The 20,055-nt window shown below is 32.2% G+C and overlaps 1 protein-coding gene across 1 annotated transcript; it reads left to right on the top strand.

Moving 5' to 3' along the window:
• Positions 1 to 1,399: 1,399 nt before the first annotated feature.
• On the top strand, positions 1,400 to 12,684 carry LOC132727672 (gamma-aminobutyric acid receptor subunit beta-4-like). Its single transcript, XM_060713238.1, has 9 exons — positions 1,400 to 1,523; positions 2,005 to 2,089; positions 6,991 to 7,055; positions 7,301 to 7,368; positions 7,690 to 7,919; positions 9,949 to 10,031; positions 10,322 to 10,459; positions 11,578 to 11,897; positions 12,603 to 12,684. Exons 2-9 carry the CDS (start codon positions 2,019 to 2,021, stop codon positions 12,675 to 12,677), a joined length of 1,050 nt encoding a protein of 349 aa, XP_060569221.1. The 5' UTR covers positions 1,400 to 1,523; positions 2,005 to 2,018; the 3' UTR covers positions 12,678 to 12,684.
• The last annotated feature ends 7,371 nt before the right edge of the window (positions 12,685 to 20,055 follow it).

Below are 20,055 nucleotides of genomic sequence, written 5' to 3'. Positions count from 1 at the left end.
AGCTTCAAAAAAACATTAAAATGACATTTGCCCCTCCCCAAGGGGTTTTTGGGGAAATGGAATATCAAATAAATTTTATTTTTCCCTAATTCCTTTTATTTTTAAAAATTTAAATTAATAAAAAATAAATAAGCAGAGATCAAACGAAATTTCGTAAAAATTCCCTTGAATTAAAATGTACGCTTATTTTAAAAAAAAGGGGGGTCTTTTAGATTTTAGGCAGTTTTTAATTTTATTTAAAAAATTTTCCCAAAAATAAATTTTGGGCAAACATTTTGTCAGTTAAATTTTTTAAATTTTAAAATCAAATTTAGTAACTTACTATGAAAATATGAGCATAATGTCACCTTAAGAAAACATCGGCAATCTTATTTTCATGTTTCATTCACAAATACGCCGGAATTTTCTAAATGATAGTAAATAACACAGAAAACTAGAAATTACCATTTAAATTTATAATAGGCAATTTCAGTGTGTAGTGGTGTTAATAAAATATTAAAATTTGAATAAGTTAGACTAGCTTTTTATCCTGGCATTATAGAAAATCTAATAAATATATTCCCGTTTCACTCCGTAGCGAGAATAACTCTCAATCTTTGTTTTTGTATTTTTGTTCTATTGTCTTCATATTGAATTGATGTATGCATGAGTAAATTTTTACATGTTATAATGATAATTGAACGATCAGTATTAACGCATTTATATTTTTCAATAAGCTAACATTCTATGCGGGCTGTAAAGTCTATTCCCCCATTTACGTGACATTTGGTAAGGGAAGTAACTTTTTCCTGACTGTTATCGCTTAAATGAAAGGGTCTGAATCAATTTCTAAAGAGATATAAACGGGACCTCTGATCTACTTCGAATATTGCCGGGTATTCGAATAAAGGGCTATCGAACAACCGAAGTCGGAGGGAATTCTAATTACTACATAACAATGTAATTCTTAATAATACTACAGCAACCAGTAGAAAATGAACTTTATTGCTCTCTCGACATCAATACAAGTTTGTTATGAGTATCATGAATATAGTACTCAAGATATTATTGAGATCAAATTATGATTTCTTATTATTAATATAATAATACAATCCTTTGATAATTATTCTTCTATTAATAGTAAATGAACGCAATATTTTAGTAAGATCTTTTTCCTAGTTGTTGAATGTTTTGTTATTTTGAAAAAAAAAATGAAATTAAGGAAATGTTGAGTTTTTAAACAGGCCAAAACGACGTATTTTAATCTTTAATGTTTTTATCTTTAATTTTCATTTAATCCGAGTTACGTATTTCACATTCATATTGATAACTCAAGATGTGTCAACGTGCAAAGTGTTAAAACCATGTGTACATTAAAGAATGTGCAAAGACCATTATACATGTATTAAGATAGGTAAAGGGGGCGGATAACAGTTAAAAATCGAGGTTGGCAGACTCACTACATCTTTATTGATGTCATTATTTTTCTCTGACGCTAAAGTATAGGAACTAATTTTTTACCCTCTATGTTAAACATCTAGACTGTAAGTTTCTTTTTTCTTTACCCCATTTAACAAAAATTGTAAACTATTTTAATCTGATTTTCAATATTAGTAATACAACGCTAACATTTTTTCCATTATTATACAGAATTTATTTTATAATTTCAAAGTAATGTGTTTGGTCTATATATCAGATGAAAAAAATGACAACAGCAAGTTTGAAGATCCGTGTTGCAGCTGTTAGTAGTTGCCATGTACGTTATTTTGATGGTGTGATATATATTTTTGTCCCTACGGTATATTTGATTTCAATACTTTATGTTGAAGATTGAATTTCTCTTAGACGGTGCTAATGAGCGAGAGAGATGTTGCACTTTTACACATTTTCTCATGAACAGACTTAATCATACCGAGTATGCTATTTACATATCCTTTTGTTGTTATCAGTGTTTCTTCGGTATCCTCCGTGCTCCAGATTTTTACAAATAATGTAATAGCTACGTTAAAATATTTCTTTTTACAGTCTGATCTACTTGCATGATGTTTTTTCTACGATTTCTGCTGATCACAACAGTCACTGTTACTACTGCATCTCTTAAACCCACAAGGTAACAATCTTACTTTTTAAGGTCGCGACTCATTTTGTCTCGAATCTGAGGTACAGAATAGAAAAAATACAGAAAGAAATATTGAAAACTTTGGTCCTTAATTTCTTTTCTCTTATTTTCTCACAAACATTGAAACGTCTAATAAATACATAGTAGTGATCAGTCTTACTAGAAACATTAACGGGGATGAATATTGATCAATTTAGTTAGGCAGTTATTTAACCGATAGAACATGAATTGCTAAGAATATTATTAAATTAGCGCACTAAAACAACCTATCTCGTTCACAAACCGTATTAGCAAAAAATATGTATCTCTGTCAACACTTCAGTAATGTAAGATCACTTGCATCCGAAATTTATTATTTGCACTTGTATCACTTTTTTGTATACAAAGATGATTTCTTTGTTCAATGAAATGTTAAGTTTTCTTAAATACAAAATACATGTACTTCAATGGCTGACAAATAAAGCTGACCCCTATGGCTTCCTGTCTTTCCTATGCCGATTACACTGATTTTAAAAACACTCTATTTACGGTTGTGAATGATAAAAATATAATACTATACAAGACATCACTTTATGCAAAAATATTTTAGTTTAAAGTTTTAAACATGTTGTATACGTTGTGTCTAAAAGGATAAAAAAGAACAAACTTTGATTTGTAATTATGATTTAAAATCGATTAATATCGATATCGTGCGGCACTTGTACCGTCCTCGGCTGTTAATAAAGAAAGTAAATGGCGGATATCTGACAATAGCTATGACTTTTTAGCTCACCTGCCACAAAGTGACAGGGTTAGCTTTTGTGATCACTTTTCGTCCGGCGTCCGTCCGTCCGTCCGTCCGTAATCTTTTACTTTAAATGACATCTCCTCATAAACCACTAAGCCAATTTCATCCAAACTTCACAGGCATGTTCCTTTGGTGGTCATCTTTAACAATTGTTCAAATAATTTAATTCCATGCAGAACTCTGGTTGTCATGGCAACCGAAAAAAAAACTTTAAATATCTTCTTTTAAAAAACTCAAAGAGCGAGAGCTTTGATATTTGGCATGAAACATCTTCTAGTGAGTGTCTACCAAGTTTGTTCAAATTAAAGCCCTGGGGTCAAAATTGGCCCAAAGCCAGGTGGTCATTGATTTTCCCAAAATGCATATAGTAAAAACTTAAAAATCTTTTTTTAAAGAACCCATAGAGCTAGAGCTAAGATATTTAGCATAAAACATCTTCTAATAAGTGTCTACCAAGTTTGTCCAAATAAAAGCCCTAGGGTCAAAAATGGCCCCGCCCCAGGGGGACATTGATTTTCCCTATATGCATATAGTAAAAACTTAAAAAATCTTATTTTAAAGAATCCATAGAGCTAGAGCTAAGATATTTAGCATGAAACATCTTCTAATAAGTGTCTACCAAGTTTGTTCAAATAAAAGCCCTGGGGTCCAAATTGGCCCTGCCCCACGGGGTCATTGATTTTCCCTATATGCATTTATAGTAAAAACTTAAAAAATCTTATTTTAAAGAACCCATAGAGCTAGAGCTAAGATATTTAGCATTAAAACATGTTCTTATGGGTGTCTACAAAGTTTGTTCAAATACAAGCCCTGGGGTCAAAATTGGCCCCGCCCCGGGGGTCATTGATTTTCCTTATATGTGTATAGCAAAAACTTAAAAGAATCTTCTTTGAAAAAAACCCAAATAGGTAGAGTTTAGATAATAAGCATGAAACATCTTCTAGTAAGTGTCTACAAAGTTTGTTCAAATAAAAGCCCTGAGGTTAAAACTGGCTACACCCCAGAGGTGTCATTGTTTTTAACTATATGTGTATAGTAAAATTTAAAAAAAAATCTTCATTTAAAAAACCCAATGAGCTAGAGGTTAGATTTTAAGCAGGAAACATCTTTTTGTTGGTGTCTACCAAGTTTGTTCAAATTAAAGCCCTGGGGTCAAAATTGGCCCAAAGCCAGGTGGTCATTGATTTTCCCAAAATGCATATAGTAAAAACTTAAAAATCTTTTTTTAAAGAACCCATAGAGCTAGAGCTAAGATATTTAGCATAAAACATCTTCTAATAAGTGTCTACCAAGTTTGTCCAAATAAAAGCCCTAGGGTCAAAAATGGCCCCGCCCCAGGGGGACATTGATTTTCCCTATATGCATATAGTAAAAACTTAAAAAATCTTATTTTAAAGAATCCATAGAGCTAGAGCTAAGATATTTAGCATGAAACATCTTCTAATAAGTGTCTACCAAGTTGTTCAAATAAAAGCCCTGGGGTCCAAATTGGCCCTGCCCCACGGGGTCATTGATTTTCCCTATATGCATTATATAGTAAAAACTTAAAAAATCTTATTTAAAGAACCATAGAGCTAGAGCTAAGATATTTAGCATTAAAACATGTTCTTATGGTGTCTACAAAGTTTGTTCAAATACAAAAGCCCTGTGGTCAAAATTGGTCCCGCCCCGGGGGTCATTGATTTTCCTTATATATGTATGTCAAAAACTTAAAAATCTTCTTTGAAAAACCCCAAATAGCTAAAGTTTAGATATTCAGCATGAAACATCTTCTAGTAAGTGTCTAAAAAGTTTGTTCAAATAAAAGCCCTGAGGTTAAAACTGGCTACGCCCCAGAGGTGTCATTGTTTTTAACTATATGTGTATAGTAAAATTTAAAAAAAAATCTTCATTTAAAAAACCCAATGAGCTAGAGGTTAGATTTTAAGCAGGAAACATCTTTTTGTTGGTGTCTACCAAATTTGTTCAAATAAAAGCCCTTGAGTTAAAATTGGCCCTGCCAAAGGGGGGGGGAGGTCATTGTTTTTCATTATATGTGTGTATTAAAAACTTAACATCATGAAACATCTTCTAATGGGTGTCTTCCAAGTTTGTTTAAATAAGAGTCCTGGGGTTTAAACTGGCCCCGCTCCGGGGGCCTATATACAGGTGAGCGACCTCAGGGCTATCATGGCCCTCTTGTTTGTTTTTCTCATGTGTTTCTTGGTAGTCACATATTGGGCAAAACTTTACTGATTGATAGTACATTTAAATTGATAATCAATGGATAATATTTATACATTAACTGCAAAGACACCGATTTTAGATTTAGTCTGGTATGTCTTTAGTACTGTTAAATAAATTACTTGAAATTAGAATTGAGACACGTGTTAGTATCTGTGCGCTTATGTGTACCGAAGAAGATATTTAACGAAGACTACCACCAATGCTTTACACATGTTGTATTATAATAATAGATTGAGATAATAGATCCCAGTTCGCAAACCTAGTTTATTTGGATAAATAGATAATAGGCGATAAATTACCAGGTATATCACGTTTATTATTGATATTAAGCGTCTTAAATTGTGTTGACATATAAATTGTCTACATATTACAGTGACAAGCGAATGAAAATGGCTTTATTCTGCATAAATTACTCAGTCTGACATTGCCAAAAATTCAGTTTAAATCTTGCATGTGTGTTTGGTGATCAGTTTGATTAATCTACCTATGTTTTAAATGTGTAACAGAACTAGGGTTTTGCGAAAATCATTATTCCCACTCTAGTCCCTTCATCACCAAGCCGACGAGACACCAAACCAATATAACAGAATACTTCGAATATTTGTTGAAGACCACTATGTCTGTGTCCGAGTGGTTAAGGTCGTTGACTTCAAACCACTGGCCCCTTGGGTTCGAATCCCGACAGATGTTTTGGATTCTTTCATGTGAGGAAGCTATCCAGCTAGCTTACGGAACGTCGGTTGTTCTACTCAGGTGCCCGTTTGTTTCTCAAATAATGCACGGAAAGGGCACCTGAGGCCTTCGTCCACCACTGAAGCTGTAACGTCGCCAAATGACCAAAACTGTGTCCGTGTGACATAAAACCCAAACAAACAAAGACCACTTTGCCCAATATTTGAAAAAATATATTTGCGGAAAATCGGCTAGACGTTGCCATGGACACACTTTTCTAATAAAAAAAAAAACATTTGCCATTTTCAAGATTTTGTGCTTTTATTTACGCATAAATAAATAACTAGTAAACATAAGTATAATATGTATGGAAATTAACAAAATAAATCTAATCTAGTAGAAATCTTTTTGATATACTCGACAGAAATGTGGCGAATATTGTTGTGCGCCTGATTGTTTGGCCATCTATTATCAATGTTGTTTATGCTCTGGCTCTGAATATTATCTTTTGAACCATTAAAAGGAAATCGAAATTGGTTAGTAGACTTAGACAACACGATGTACAGGCAGTACATTTAACCTTCCTCGGGCATGGGCAAGTCAAACTTTATCATCATAACTGTATAAGTTTCCAAATGTCCACTTTGTTTCTTTTCTTATTTTCGGCTAAAAATTCGTTTTTCTTGGCTAAAAATCTTTGGAAAGTACCTGGAGGTGAATTGTCATCAATTTGTACTTTAAAATAAGCAATATTTTATGTTATGACTGGTGACATGCCAGGGCCCATACTAGACTCGTAACCTGTTATGTCAAAGTTCGATATAATATAGCTATTTAATAATACCAGCTGTAGATGTTGGTCATTGAGCAGTGATGAACCTTTGAACACTATTATGATTATTTTCAGTACCAGTTTCTATATATTGTATGAACCTGTGAAAAGGCCAACTCTCTCCTTTGGGCGGCCTTTTCCCACAGGAATGACTCTACTTATATTACGAGATTGAGAGTTAAAAAAACGAAAAAAAACGATGTTCTTAAATCAAAATTGTGCAGTTCAGGGAGAAAATGATTTTTCCAGTAATATGATAACATTTTCACAGACCCTTATCAAGCAATATACAAACCCTTATGTTCAAAATTATAATGATTTACAAATAATTGTTAAGCAGATGTTGACCTTGCCAAATATATATATTTATTTCAGGTATGACTTAGCGCATTACCTTTTACGGGAATCAAATTATGACCATAGCTTTCCACCAGATACAGGTATTTATATTAACATATTAATATTTTATCTAATTTAAACCTAAAATGTTTAAGGTTACTTGATCATATGGTTGTTAACTATCTGTAGTGTTCGACTCGATTCCTTATTAGATTTCCCATATTATCTTTGTAGAGAAAATCTTTTTTTCTATTCATATTTGTCTTTAATATAACACCTCCAGCATACACATTTGACGTCAACAATATACATTATACTAAATTATATTTTTGTTTGATACTTACAGACAATATTACAAACGTTGCTGTACAACTTGACATCACAGATTTAAACTCTGAAAGTGACAAGGACAGGGTGAGTTTTTTTTTAATTTTTAATAAGAATACATTTGAAAGAGCAGTTTAATATATTGATTGATTTATAAACTATTTGTAAATTTAAAAAAAATATGAAAAGGACTGTTATAAATACAACTGCATTTCAATATATCCGAAATCATCGATTGAATTTACTTTTTAACAGGTTAAGCTGTAAATGGGTGGGGGCTTGAGAGAAGCTGTACTGTTCACCATCTATCATGTGTTTCATGAATGGACTCAATTATTCATGTAATGACGATGCATCTATCAGAAAAAAACGTAATAAGGAGCTAATGCATGCTTTTATCTTTTTAAGGAAATTGAGTTTTCACTTTATCTCCGGATGAATTGGACTGACAGACGGTTAGATTTTACTGAAAACAAAACCACATATGATATTATTCCATTGGGAGATGATATAGTTAATAGCCTTTGGATACCAGACCTATACTTTATAGAAGAACGAAATTCACTTTTACACGGGTTATTAACAAGCAATCAGTTGGCATTTATCCATAAAAATGGAGACGTATTCTACAGTGGCAGGTAAATAATCTAAACAAAGTGTTTTTTTTTAGTTTCCATTTTTTTTTAATTAAAGATTATTATGTAAATTATATACACATGTGAGTGCTAGCTGTAGGCAGAATTCATTTTATTTCAAATATTTATTGCCAAAGTGACACATGGTAATTGGTACTTCCTTTACGTCAACTTATTTTACATGGATTATATAGTGCCATTTAACTAAATATCCTGAGTAATGTTTTACACATTGTTCTACGCTTTTTTAGAAAAATAATATGTTTCCAGTAAATTACTAGATTTAGACATGAGAAAAAAACTTTTATGAGACAAATAAATACAAAGTTTCAGTCGAGATCTTGATGGCAATCGGTATTCTGGATCCTATGGTAAAGGTTACTGATCTAAGAATAGAGAAAAATGTTTCGGGTCGAAACAAAACCTTGTGTTAAGCAATTTCTCGTAATAACTTTTTGGTTCCTATCGTCATGGTCAAGGACACTACCAACACATGTTTCCGGACAAAATTAGAGTTAGGAAGGGGTATTAAAATTGATCTAAGTGTCTTGCAAGCTTATGTGTAGATCTCGCTTTTGATTGTTTTGGCACCCTAGTGTCAAGGTCACTGTTACTATTGAAAAGATCATCATACATTATAAGGAGGGTATGTCTTTGAATTAATAACCTGGGCTATCAGTATCATAGATTTTAATTTATTAAATGAATTAACTTTGCTATTAATTGATTGTTCTGGTTTGTATTTGGATAAAACAACATTAAGGACAAAACCGTCATATTAAGTTATCAAAATATAACCTTGAATTATGAATGAATTTCAACCAATAAACATAAAAAGCTGAATAAAACAGTCACCACTGTCGTATTTGCCGTTTAAATGAAATTGTGTGGCAATAAACCATGGCAAATTAACGAAAAGTCATAGTCAAGCTCTTTGTTTTTAATTTACAAAAATATTAAGACAGAAAAAATAAAGACAGAAAAAAAGAATGCTTAAGAATGCTTTCGTCAGCAGTCTTCATATTTGGTATGAGGTTGGCTATGACTAGTAGATGACCCGTTTTGATTTTGAGGTCACTAGATCAAAGGACAAATTTAAAAGGGCCTTGGCTAAAAAAGATTGTCCGCCCAATAACTTTAGAATCTTTTGACCCACAGTCTTCATACTCAGCATGAAGATTAGTCATTATTATTAGATGACCAACAGGGTTAAACGTCAATGCCACAGGGCCTTGACTTAAAGAAATGTGTCAACCCAATAACTTAAGAATCCTGTGACCCACAGCCTTCATATTTGCCGTGGAAGTTGATCATGACCATGAGGTGACCCCTATTGATTATGAGGTAAAACGTCAAGGTCACAGACTACTTTATTTCAAAAAGCTTGTCAGCTCAATTGCTAAAGAATGCTTTGGTCAACAGTCTCCATATTTGGTATTGAGGTTGGCTATGAATGATACATGACTCCTGTTGATTTTGTGGTCACTCGGTCTAAGGTTAAGGTTGAAGTGGCTTTAGCTCAAAAAGCGTGTCCGCTCACTTGATTTAGAATGTTTCGGTCAACAGTCTTCGTATTGAGGTTGTCTTTGACTAGTAGATGACCCCTATTGATTTGATGGCGACAGTGTCAAAGATCAATGTCACAGGGGCTTTTACTACAATAAGCTTGTCTGCACAAATGCTTAAGAAAGCCGGTCCAAAATGTATATATTTTGACATTTCATATTTTAAGCATATAATTATGTTCTCATAATATATTCATCATAAAACACTCCACAAAAAGCTGCATGAATTTGGGCTTAGGTATTCAGGTTTCAGTTTTGATGCCAGTAGGCATGAGGTAAAGGTCACTTTGATACTTTGATATTTGCTACTAAAACATGTAAAATACAAAACTTGGCAATGCACTGGCCTAATATCCGCAGGGAGGTTGTCCTTGAGCTCTAAATGACCATTGTAGATGCTGATAAAGTGGTATGCGTGGGTAGTCACGACATGACAGTGGCAGATAGTCTTTTAAAAATGTTTTCAGGTTTGACATTAAAGCACACTGTGTAATGAGTTTCAAAAAATACCCATTTGACGAGCAATCCTGCGAAATTTCCATTCAAAGTTGTAAGTATTACTTGAATTCCAGGCTGAAAATACATAATATAGATATGTTATTGCTTTAAACGGTGTAATTAATACCAATTATGCCGTATCTAAAAACTATAAGGGCTTAAAATACTTTATTTTTGCACAGTCTGAATTCAAAAATGTGTTTTTGTGCATTACAAACTTCATAAAACAACAACAATGTAAAATTAAATATCTTAACATATATATTTTTCTATTTACCAATTACTTCATGAAATACTTTTTTATCAAACAGAAATTAAAGTTTTCTTGATTGATCAATATAGATGCCCTATCGACAGACTATCTTCTTTTACATTGGGTTGGAAAGAACGCAGTTGACATTGCTGGTAATGAGGACACTTTTATTTTTGAAGACGCACCACAGAGCAAAGCCACTGAGTATCGAAATAACTACCCATACGGTAATTATCATTGAAACTATACTTTATATGGCCGTTTACGTGACGTTCTGCCCAAAAGTATTTTCAACTCATGACAAGATTGATGAAAAAAATCACTGTCAACGAAAAAATATAAAGTTTACAACATGACAATCCTACCATTTATGTTAATATATAATGATGAATATCAATATTGAAATTCAATATTGTATTAAAATATCTGCCAAAAATTGCATAAGTATATTTAACATTTGAAACTAACATGTTGTTTCGAGTTTTTCAAGACAAATAACATAAAGGCAGATAGTTATTCTTTCAATGACGACTGATAAACTCGTTGATCAAAATACTGACACGAAGAAAGAATCACTTTTTAAAACATGTCATATATCTTTAATTGATGTTGAACAAAACAATAAATATAGAAAATGCAATTTTACCAAACAAAAATAATTGTATTTAAAAATATAGACTTTCATATATTTGAAGAAGAAAAAAACTCGATTTTACAGGTAACATTGACTACAATATTTTAAATGACTAATATTGGATATTATTTCTAAGGATAGCACTGTTCTACTAATAAATGTTTGCGCATTGATATATTTCTTTCAATTACAAGTTATCCTGATTATATGTAGAAAAACATTATTGCTTTTGCAAATTGTCATACCTCATAACATGACTAATATTTTTGAAAAGAGGCATTTAGAATAACATAGACTCTAACGAATAAGTGAGATTAGTTATTTGAGGCAAATGAAAAACGAGTGTCACTTTTTCTTCACATGTTCGCATGTAACTGACACTTGGAACAATATCTTTGACTCTATTATTTGACATGGCCTACATTGCAGGAATATAGACATTTATTCGTGTTTGAGTTAGAGTCTGTTTCTAAAGTTATAGAAGAAATAGTTGGTAAACGTTATTATTATTTTGAAGTCAGTAAGATAAATTTTTAACATAGAATCGTATTTACGTACTTTGAATGTGCTGAATATTGTTGATGTTCTAAACGTTTACCTATTGTTATCAATTGAAATTATTCAAGTTTGAGTCTGTTAATTCAGAATGTTATTAATAAAGAATAAGATGACCTATATTTTTAATGGTTATTTTATTTCTTTTTACTTCAGTTGGATCATTTTCAACACTGGGTACCTCTATACGTTTTAAACGTCCGCGAGGATCTTATTTTAAAATGGTTGTTGTCCCTCCAGTTTTTGTGGTAATCATTGCACTCACGTCATTCCTCCTCGGTGAAAATGTATCTCCAGGCATTACAATTCCTACAGGTGCCTTAACACAACTATTTGTAAACTGGGCAGGAGTTCATAATAGACTATCATTTGATTCCACAATGGATTTGTTTGATGTCTGGATGATCGGAAACATCTCATTTGTGGGTTTTATTCTATTCGTAAATGCAATGATTTGCCATTGCAAATACAAAAAGGTAGCATTTATAGAAATGATTCATATTAACTTTTTACGTTATAAATAAAATACATATAATTTTTGAGATAATATTATCAGACCTAGCTCAGAATGAAAGCATATATCATTTGAAAAGACTTGTTTATACAAGAAATCTTGACAGGGAACTTTTAACAATTTAATCAACATTGAAGCAAAGTATTATTGCAAACTCCTGAAAGAAGGTAGATTCTTAAACAAATGATTAACATAAAATATTTTATAATTTGGAGAACACATAGATAATACACTGTTTGAACAGAGATAAAGAGTAAAAAATGTAGTTTAGCTTATTTGGTAAGCCTGTTTAATACCAAAATATAAATCCATCCTAGGGTTAACGACTACGGATAACCGAACACAAATAATTTAAGAAAGCAATTCAGAGTTATTCGTTATATGCAAAATTACAGAAGTTGTTAAACAATAGTAAACTCTAAGATCAACACCAAATGATTGCTCTATAAAATGCTGATATAATGAATAATAAGTTTTCTTTTCGTGGAAAATGTTTAAATTCATCGAGCCAACTTTTAAGATAGTAGCCTCACGAGTGGGGTTGATGAAGTTATATACAATTATCTATGGATTGTGTTTATTATTTATTAATACAAAACGGGCATAATGATTATCATAAGTTTTCAAACAATTGATGTTTCTGATAATTCTTGTGCTGTTTTCAAAGAAACCGCAAGACGACAAAGAAAGGCAAAGTAAAGAAAAGAGCGAAAAAGATCCTGGAGACCAAAAGAAGGTATAATATTTTGACCAAATATTAAGTTACTTAAACGCATTCTTTGCTGAATTAAATACATATGAGCGTGTACATAGTAGCACAGACAGATGGATATATATCTGTCTCTATACGCCTGTCTCTACAATATGTTGAATATTTCATCAATAATATTTTTATCTATGTCATAATAATTATGAAGAAATTTATATCAGTAAATAACCCGAATAAATACGTTTTAAATATATATGTAAATGTACGTACTACCCAAGATGATTGCAATCATGAAGATAATGATAAGGATGATAAAGAGGGATCGACTGAGGATGTTTATGATGTCATTAATGATGATGGTGTAAAGGAGGATGAATATGCTTTTAAAGTCAGCAAATTCCAAATGAAGGATGATTATAATGATTGTGATGATACCGATAAGGATGATATGTATGGTAATGATGAAAATGAAAATGGAGGTGATGAATAAAAGATGATGATTCACCGAGGCATTCTATACAAAAACGGTGCTATGTAAACATTTTGCTTACATGTTCTTCTCATGGCGCAATTAAGATATAAACATTACGTGTTAAATTAAAGCGTTACAATTAATACAATTTCTAACATGATCTGTTTTATAATTAAATTTGTTTAAAAATTTAAGGGAATAAAAATAATTTACATGTTTATACAAAGTAATTGATTTCCTATTCAAGTATTTTATGTAATATTTTTCATATTAGTACGAAAACTTAGATAAACATACACTGCTTTTAAGATCATTAGAGATCATTAGCGAAAAGGTATTTAAAGCTTGATTTATATGTATCTCGGAAATTAAAAATGTTATTGAAGAATAAGTACACAGAAAAATCAATTAAAGTTTTCTATTGAGACATGTATGTATATTCAATAAACAAAATATGCAAAATTAGTATAATTTATTGTTATTATTTTACTGCCTAACTGAAGTTTAAAAATATGATAAAGACATGTTCTATGTAACGTTGGCATAGATGCTATATTTGATCCTTTTTGAGGGGATTAGATTTATTATATCCGTTTAACTTCAAAAATAGTATTCTCCCGAATGGGCTTGATGAAAAAATAAACAGTTTAGTATGAATGGATGTTGTGTTTATTAGTTTGTATCATTTGCTGTAGTATAATCATTTTATTCAATCAGGCACATGAATGGATTGTCAGTAAATCAAATTTACAACATGGTATATTTAATCATCTATATTATTGGTAGAGAATTAAGTCACACAAATATAGTCAAGCTCATATACCGACTTTCAAACTTCATTGGCGAAGGGTGAAACAAAGTGTCATTCCGTGCATTTATGCATTCCGTGCATAAAGTATCTCTTCTATTAGTTCCCTTTTAAACAGTGACATATTTCTTAAAGTCAATAAAATACATTAAACAGAAGAGGTTCGCACATTTTGGAAGGTAATTATTTAAAAAACATTTGTATGACTGTACATTTGTAAAACTAAATGTAGCAGAATAATTAAAATGACAAATTTACGCTGAAGTTAAAGTACAGTATGGACATATTGAAAAATATATGTTTTCATATTTGTTTTAGTTTTGTTTCATCAAAGTATTTATATTGCGTGTGCTGTTTTTAAAGGTACAGCAAGAAGACAATGAAAAGAAGGCAACTGATTCAGTTATTGTCAACGAAAGTAGCGAAACAGTGGGAAGAGATTGTGGAGACCAAGCCAGGGTATAATATTTTGTTTAGATAAATCTTATTTAGTTGTTACATTTTCGTTTTACATTATCAAACAATTAATACTTATAACGATATTTAAATTTGTTTATTTTAAATTAGTTAGATTATTACCAGATCCGAAATTCCATTCCTAACTTAGCATTGAAATCCACTAAACAAAAAGTTGATTCCTTTCCGTACTTTATATCCCACATGTTTATGTTTTGTTCGCTCTGAATAAGAAATGGGCTATGAGAATGGCGGATTCATCTCATGAAACTACACCAAGAAATTCTTTTCTCATTGCACGGATTTATGTTAAAAGGAAACTACCGTTTAGCTTTAAATCTCGACGCGTTCATACGTGGAATCGCACATCGGATAAAGCTGAAATCCATAGAGACTGATGATGGCACGTTCAAATTCTGATGAAATATCGTATTTTTACAGAGAGTTTATTTATTTTGGCATTCAAAATAAAACTGTCTACTGATAATTACAATATTATACGAGTATCACGAAAAAAGGCAAGAATCAAGACAACTATACGAGAGTACTTTACTGCGGTGATTGTTTTTTGCATTATCAAAAAAGTGAATTTAATTATATAAAAAAAAATATTGCATTTGTAAAAATTACTATGCCACCACATTAATACAATTCTAAAAAGAAGTGTAGGAACAGATCTTTACTTGTTTCTTTACAATTGAACATTTTCATAATGCAAAGATCCCTGACCTATCTGATTAATATTTTCAAATTTGTTGATACAATAACAATTTCACCACAACATATTTGTTAACAAAAGGCACATGTCAATGTATGTTGTGAAATCTTTTGTTATGCAAATAAACAGTCAGAGCAGGGATCTATCAATGCAGTTGAGTCTAGTGAATTTGGTGGTAATGATCATATTTTACATGGCTTAAATTTCATGACTGTACATAAAAGGACAATACAGTTAGACACTTTGTCCAAATCTAGGTCAGCTGATATCAAAGTTCAATTTACATCTTAATCTGTGCATAATGTTCAGATTTCATAGCTGTACAACAAAGGACAAGAAAAAAAGTTCACATCATCAAAATCTAGGACACCTGGTAACAAAGTTCAATTTTTACAACTTAAACTGTGCACATGGCTATACATCAAAGGACATGAAAATAGGTCACTGTCCGCTTGAACAGGGCAAAATTTTGACTCAAGGGTTTAATACAGATCCACCAAACAATGTTTTATGTCAAATATCTAAGCTGAAGCTTTCTCCAATCCAGAAAACATATGATTTAGTTTCTTTTTTTACTATATGCACATAGTGAAAATCAACGACCCCCCCCCTCCTCCCCGACGGGACGAATTTTGACCCCATGGCTATAATTTGAACAATCACCATAGAGGTTCACAATGTCTCATGCCAAATATCTTTCCTCTAGCCCTTTGACAATTCAGAGAAGAAGATTTGCATATAAGGAAAACCTATCGCCCCTAAGGCGGGGCAATATTGACACTTTTACCAAATATCATAGCTCTAAGCCTTGTACCTTCAGACAAGAAGATTTTTTTCACTATATTAACATAGTGAAAATCAATAACCCCCGGGGCGGGGCCAATTTTTACCACATGGCTATAATTTAAAAATCTTTGTAGAGGTTCACTACACAATGTTTCATGCAAGATATCTTACCTCTAGCCTCTCTCACTTTAGAGAAAATGATATTTTTATGTTTTTACTATATGCACTTACTGAAAACCTATGAGTCCGGAACGGGGCTAATTTTGACACTAGAGGCAAAATTTGAACATTTGGTAAGGTACCTAAAGATGATATCATGTACCAAAATTCAAAGCTTTATGCCTTGTAACTTTAGACAGGAGCGTATTTTAAGTTTTTACTATATGTACAAAGTGAAAATCAATGACGACCGGGGCGGGGCCAATTTTGATCCCAGGGCTATAATTTGAACAATCTTGGTAGAGGTCTACCAGACAATGCCTTATGCAAAATATCTATGCTCTGGGCTTGTGGGTCTTTACAACAATATTTTTTTAATTTATTCTTATAATTCATTTTGGTTGCCATGACATCTAGATTTCTGCAGGGAATAAAATTATTTTTACAACTTTGGAAGCCCTTTACCCAGGGATCAATCCTGCCAAGTTTGGTTGAAATTGTACTACTGGTTTAAATTGTACTACTGGTTTTTCACAAGAAGATTTTTCAAGTTCATTATGTAATCTATATAACATGAACTTATGATGTTACAATAATGATATAAATTAATTAAATATTAAAATAAGTATTCTATTTAGAAAACATGATCTGCTTTCAATATTAATATTCTGCTATTTTACTCCGTCCGCTTAATGAATTTTCTTTTACATTTTGTCGATTTACATTTTATCTGGTTACGCTCGAAAGTTTCTTAGTCGAGCATTTCGTGTACTCGATATGAAATATATTCGGCAAAACCCTTACAGAATAAACACTTTACAAATCTGAAGTGCAGATTGGCTGGTCAGAAAGAATTTATTCTGCTATTTACACTTTAATAATTATGCAACGTGGCGCGCAAGAGAGAGAACGTCACCAAAAGGTTTGGGGAGCAATATTTTCTAGGCAGTCTGGAATGAACATCCTCGCAACAGAGGGACAAATCGTACGGCTGATGTTTTGTTAGAAGGTTTGTTGGATGAGAAGATGTCACAGACGTATGCTGGTGAGTCGCACTTAATAGATTTTGAGTAGATAATAAGGGCTTCGAATATGTTCCCAAACAACTTGATTGATAACGTTAGTTCTGTCGTAAATAATGTTTCTACGGGATGTGGTAATATGTTACGATCTGTGGGTCTGAATAATTTAACTTCGAAACATTCAAATGATATTTTAAATGTTTTGCTCGGAATACGTTTAGCCAAAGATGACTTAGCGGCGCATGTGCCAGCATCTCTTAAACAAAAATTATAGAGATAAATATGTAAATTTCATGTTATTACTGAAAGGAGCAGTCGAGCAATCAGAATGTTTTAAAGGGACGGTCTTTAAGTTAGACAGGAAAGGTCTCAAAAAGAATGTAACAAGCAGATCAATGGCATTGAAAAATGGAAAAATGCATTTATTTTCAATATTATGCGTCCGTTTATTTTTTATCATACGCTGATAAAATTTATGAAATGAAAGCTATTTTATTTCTAGACACTTATTATGTGAACCTTTTGCTTTGGCAATATCTCATGTAAAAGTCGAGGTTGAAAAATAGGGAGAAAGAAGAACCCCCAAAGAAAGCCCAACACGGCATAATTGAAAATGTTGCAGGCTCGGATTGATTGAGCCGGTTTATGGTACTGTCATGTTCAAACTACCGTCCACGCCCGCTTGCATCGGCTTAGAAAGACTTCAACATTTAACATGTAACTGGTAAAATTTAGAATTTTGAAACATCCGCAGATGTGTAAAGTTCTATCTAAATGGATATATTGCGAATATTAATGGAATGACTATTTGACGAAGCAGTTAAAATGATCCAAAAATTAGGTCAATATTGCAGATATAAAGAGTGCATAACGCTTAGTGCAATTATCTCAGAACGATTTTGAGCTACTTTGGTTTTGTTTTGATAAAAAATATGATTTTGACAAAGCCTTCCCTTTCGGTGCTTCAGTGAGCTGCATTACTTTTGAACGAGTTTCAATATTTTTAGATTATAGCCATAAATTGAAGTTTACGTCAGCTAAATTTTTAATTATTAAGACGATTTGATTTCCTTGGTGCTGACAAGACATCAGTATTATGCAGTCAGGCATTAGAAATCTTACAAAACACAATGGCAAAGCTTTTAGTTCTTTTAGCGTCGGAGAAAACGAAAGGCCGGACTGAGGTTTTAGTGAGTGTAGCTTAAGAGCTGGACACAAATAAAATAATACTCAGAATCTCGTCGGAAAAATATAATAGATTAAATTAAAATATTGAAGTGTTGTCACATTCTAAATGAACTCTTAAAAAGATAAGTCTTTAATTGTTCACTTCATTTTTATTGTAGAACTATAGTTATTGATTGCCCTTTCTTAGACGTTTAATTACCAAGGGAAATGGCCAGACAATAAGCACTCATGCGGGTTTACGGCCAATATTACTGTTTTGAAGTTATTCCTAATTGTTGCGGCAATATTAATTTTGGTTCTAAATTCAGTTATAAAAAATATTATTTATCTGTGATACTACGGTAGTATGGAATAAGGCTGTGTTTAGGTTTGAAATATTAATGTGCCTAGTAAGACCTCTTGCACTACATTGTATGACACTTAATATGTTATTAAAAGCAGTTCACGCCCAGATCGATAATATTTATTTTGTGATGCATTGTCACGTTTTCAGTTAAAAAAAATCAAGGAACTAGTTCCGGAAGCAGATCAACTACCTCATGAAGTTCCAGGATTTCTCTCGAGCGTCTTCGATTTATAGCTCGAATATTGGTTCAAAGTAGGTAAGCAAAAATGCGAGATAAACATATGATACAGTGTTGAACGTTATTCTGGTATTTTTGTCCGCATACAATCTGCCATTACAATGGCCAATTTCAATTAAGCATGTTGTCTTTTTCATTTCATAATGTTTTGAGGAGGGAATGACTTCAAAAACTATAACCACATATGTTGCCGGCTTGAATTATCTTAAAATCTCATGATAATCGGGCTCCTTTTACAAAACAGGTTTTGATAGTTTTATTTGGCGCGTAACCATTTTGTTGCTATAATGTTACGAAACTAGATCATTTACCGCATTGTTTATATTAGCATATTTTGGTTATTTGGCATTACTGAACCGGTCGTTACAGAAGTACAGGAAAGTCCGGGACGTAAGTAGTTAGTATGGAATTCGGACGTATCAATTATAGATAATATCAAAGTGCTAATTTGTCTCCGTCATTCAAAAGCAAAACAAACCGGTATCCCAGTGTATTTAAACTTGCCTACAGAATAGGACAATTTATCTCTATTAAATGCGTTATCTAACTTTCTTTCTATTCTGAAAAAAACATATGTTTCCCTGATTATTCATTACGAAAGTTCGCCAGTTACGAGAAAACAATTTTCGGCAGTTTTGTCGAAATGCGTTTTAAGAGCCCTCTTGTATTTTGAATCTTTGAAGCTAAGGTTCTCCTCTCACCTGCTCCGTCTTTAATACTTATTCATTTAAGGGGTAATGTCTCATCCCTATGACATTAAAGGGACCATTTGGGAGGAAGTGCCGTACCTTCACAATTCATTTCCGTCTGCTTGAATTATTTGGGTTGACATTTACCCAGAATGGTGTGGGGGAATTTGATGATAAATCAATGGATCTTTAACGCAAAGGACTTAATCGATTAGATCGCTACATATAATACGCTCATTAAGTTATTGTCAAGCAAGCTATTGACAATGAAACGGCGTTTGTTCGTGATGTCTACCTAAATTCTGTTTGTTTAGAGTTATATCTTGATTATTTAAGAGGTGCTATTCTAAAAAATCTAAAATGATTTTTTTTTGTGTCATAATGTTGTTGAATTTATTGTGGCGATATTCATTGAGGTTATTCCTCATTTGCTTTGTTTGTTTTCTTGCCTTTCATTGCATTGTACAGCCTTTGTTGTTAGTAATACCACTTTGCCGTTTACATTGAAAGTAAATCGAGTAATGGGACC

Source organism: Ruditapes philippinarum, unplaced genomic scaffold, assembly GCF_026571515.1.
Source record: "Ruditapes philippinarum isolate M1 unplaced genomic scaffold, ASM2657151v2 ctg4654_1_1_1_1, whole genome shotgun sequence".
In the NCBI taxonomy this organism is placed as follows: domain Eukaryota; kingdom Metazoa; phylum Mollusca; class Bivalvia; order Venerida; family Veneridae; genus Ruditapes; species Ruditapes philippinarum.
The sequence above is the reverse complement of the archived record's forward strand: the minus strand, read 5'-3'. Positions and strand labels throughout refer to the sequence as shown.

Coding starts and splice junctions, on each gene's coding strand:
- LOC132727672 (XM_060713238.1), top strand. CDS start 2,019: ATGATGTTTTTTCTACGATTTCTGCTGATCACAACAGTCACTGTTACT. Junction 7,056..7,300: donor TAGCTTTCCACCAGATACAG/GTATTTATATTA, acceptor TGATACTTACAG/ACAATATTACAAACGTTGCT. Junction 7,920..9,948: donor GACGTATTCTACAGTGGCAG/GTAAATAATCTA, acceptor AAATGTTTTCAG/GTTTGACATTAAAGCACACT.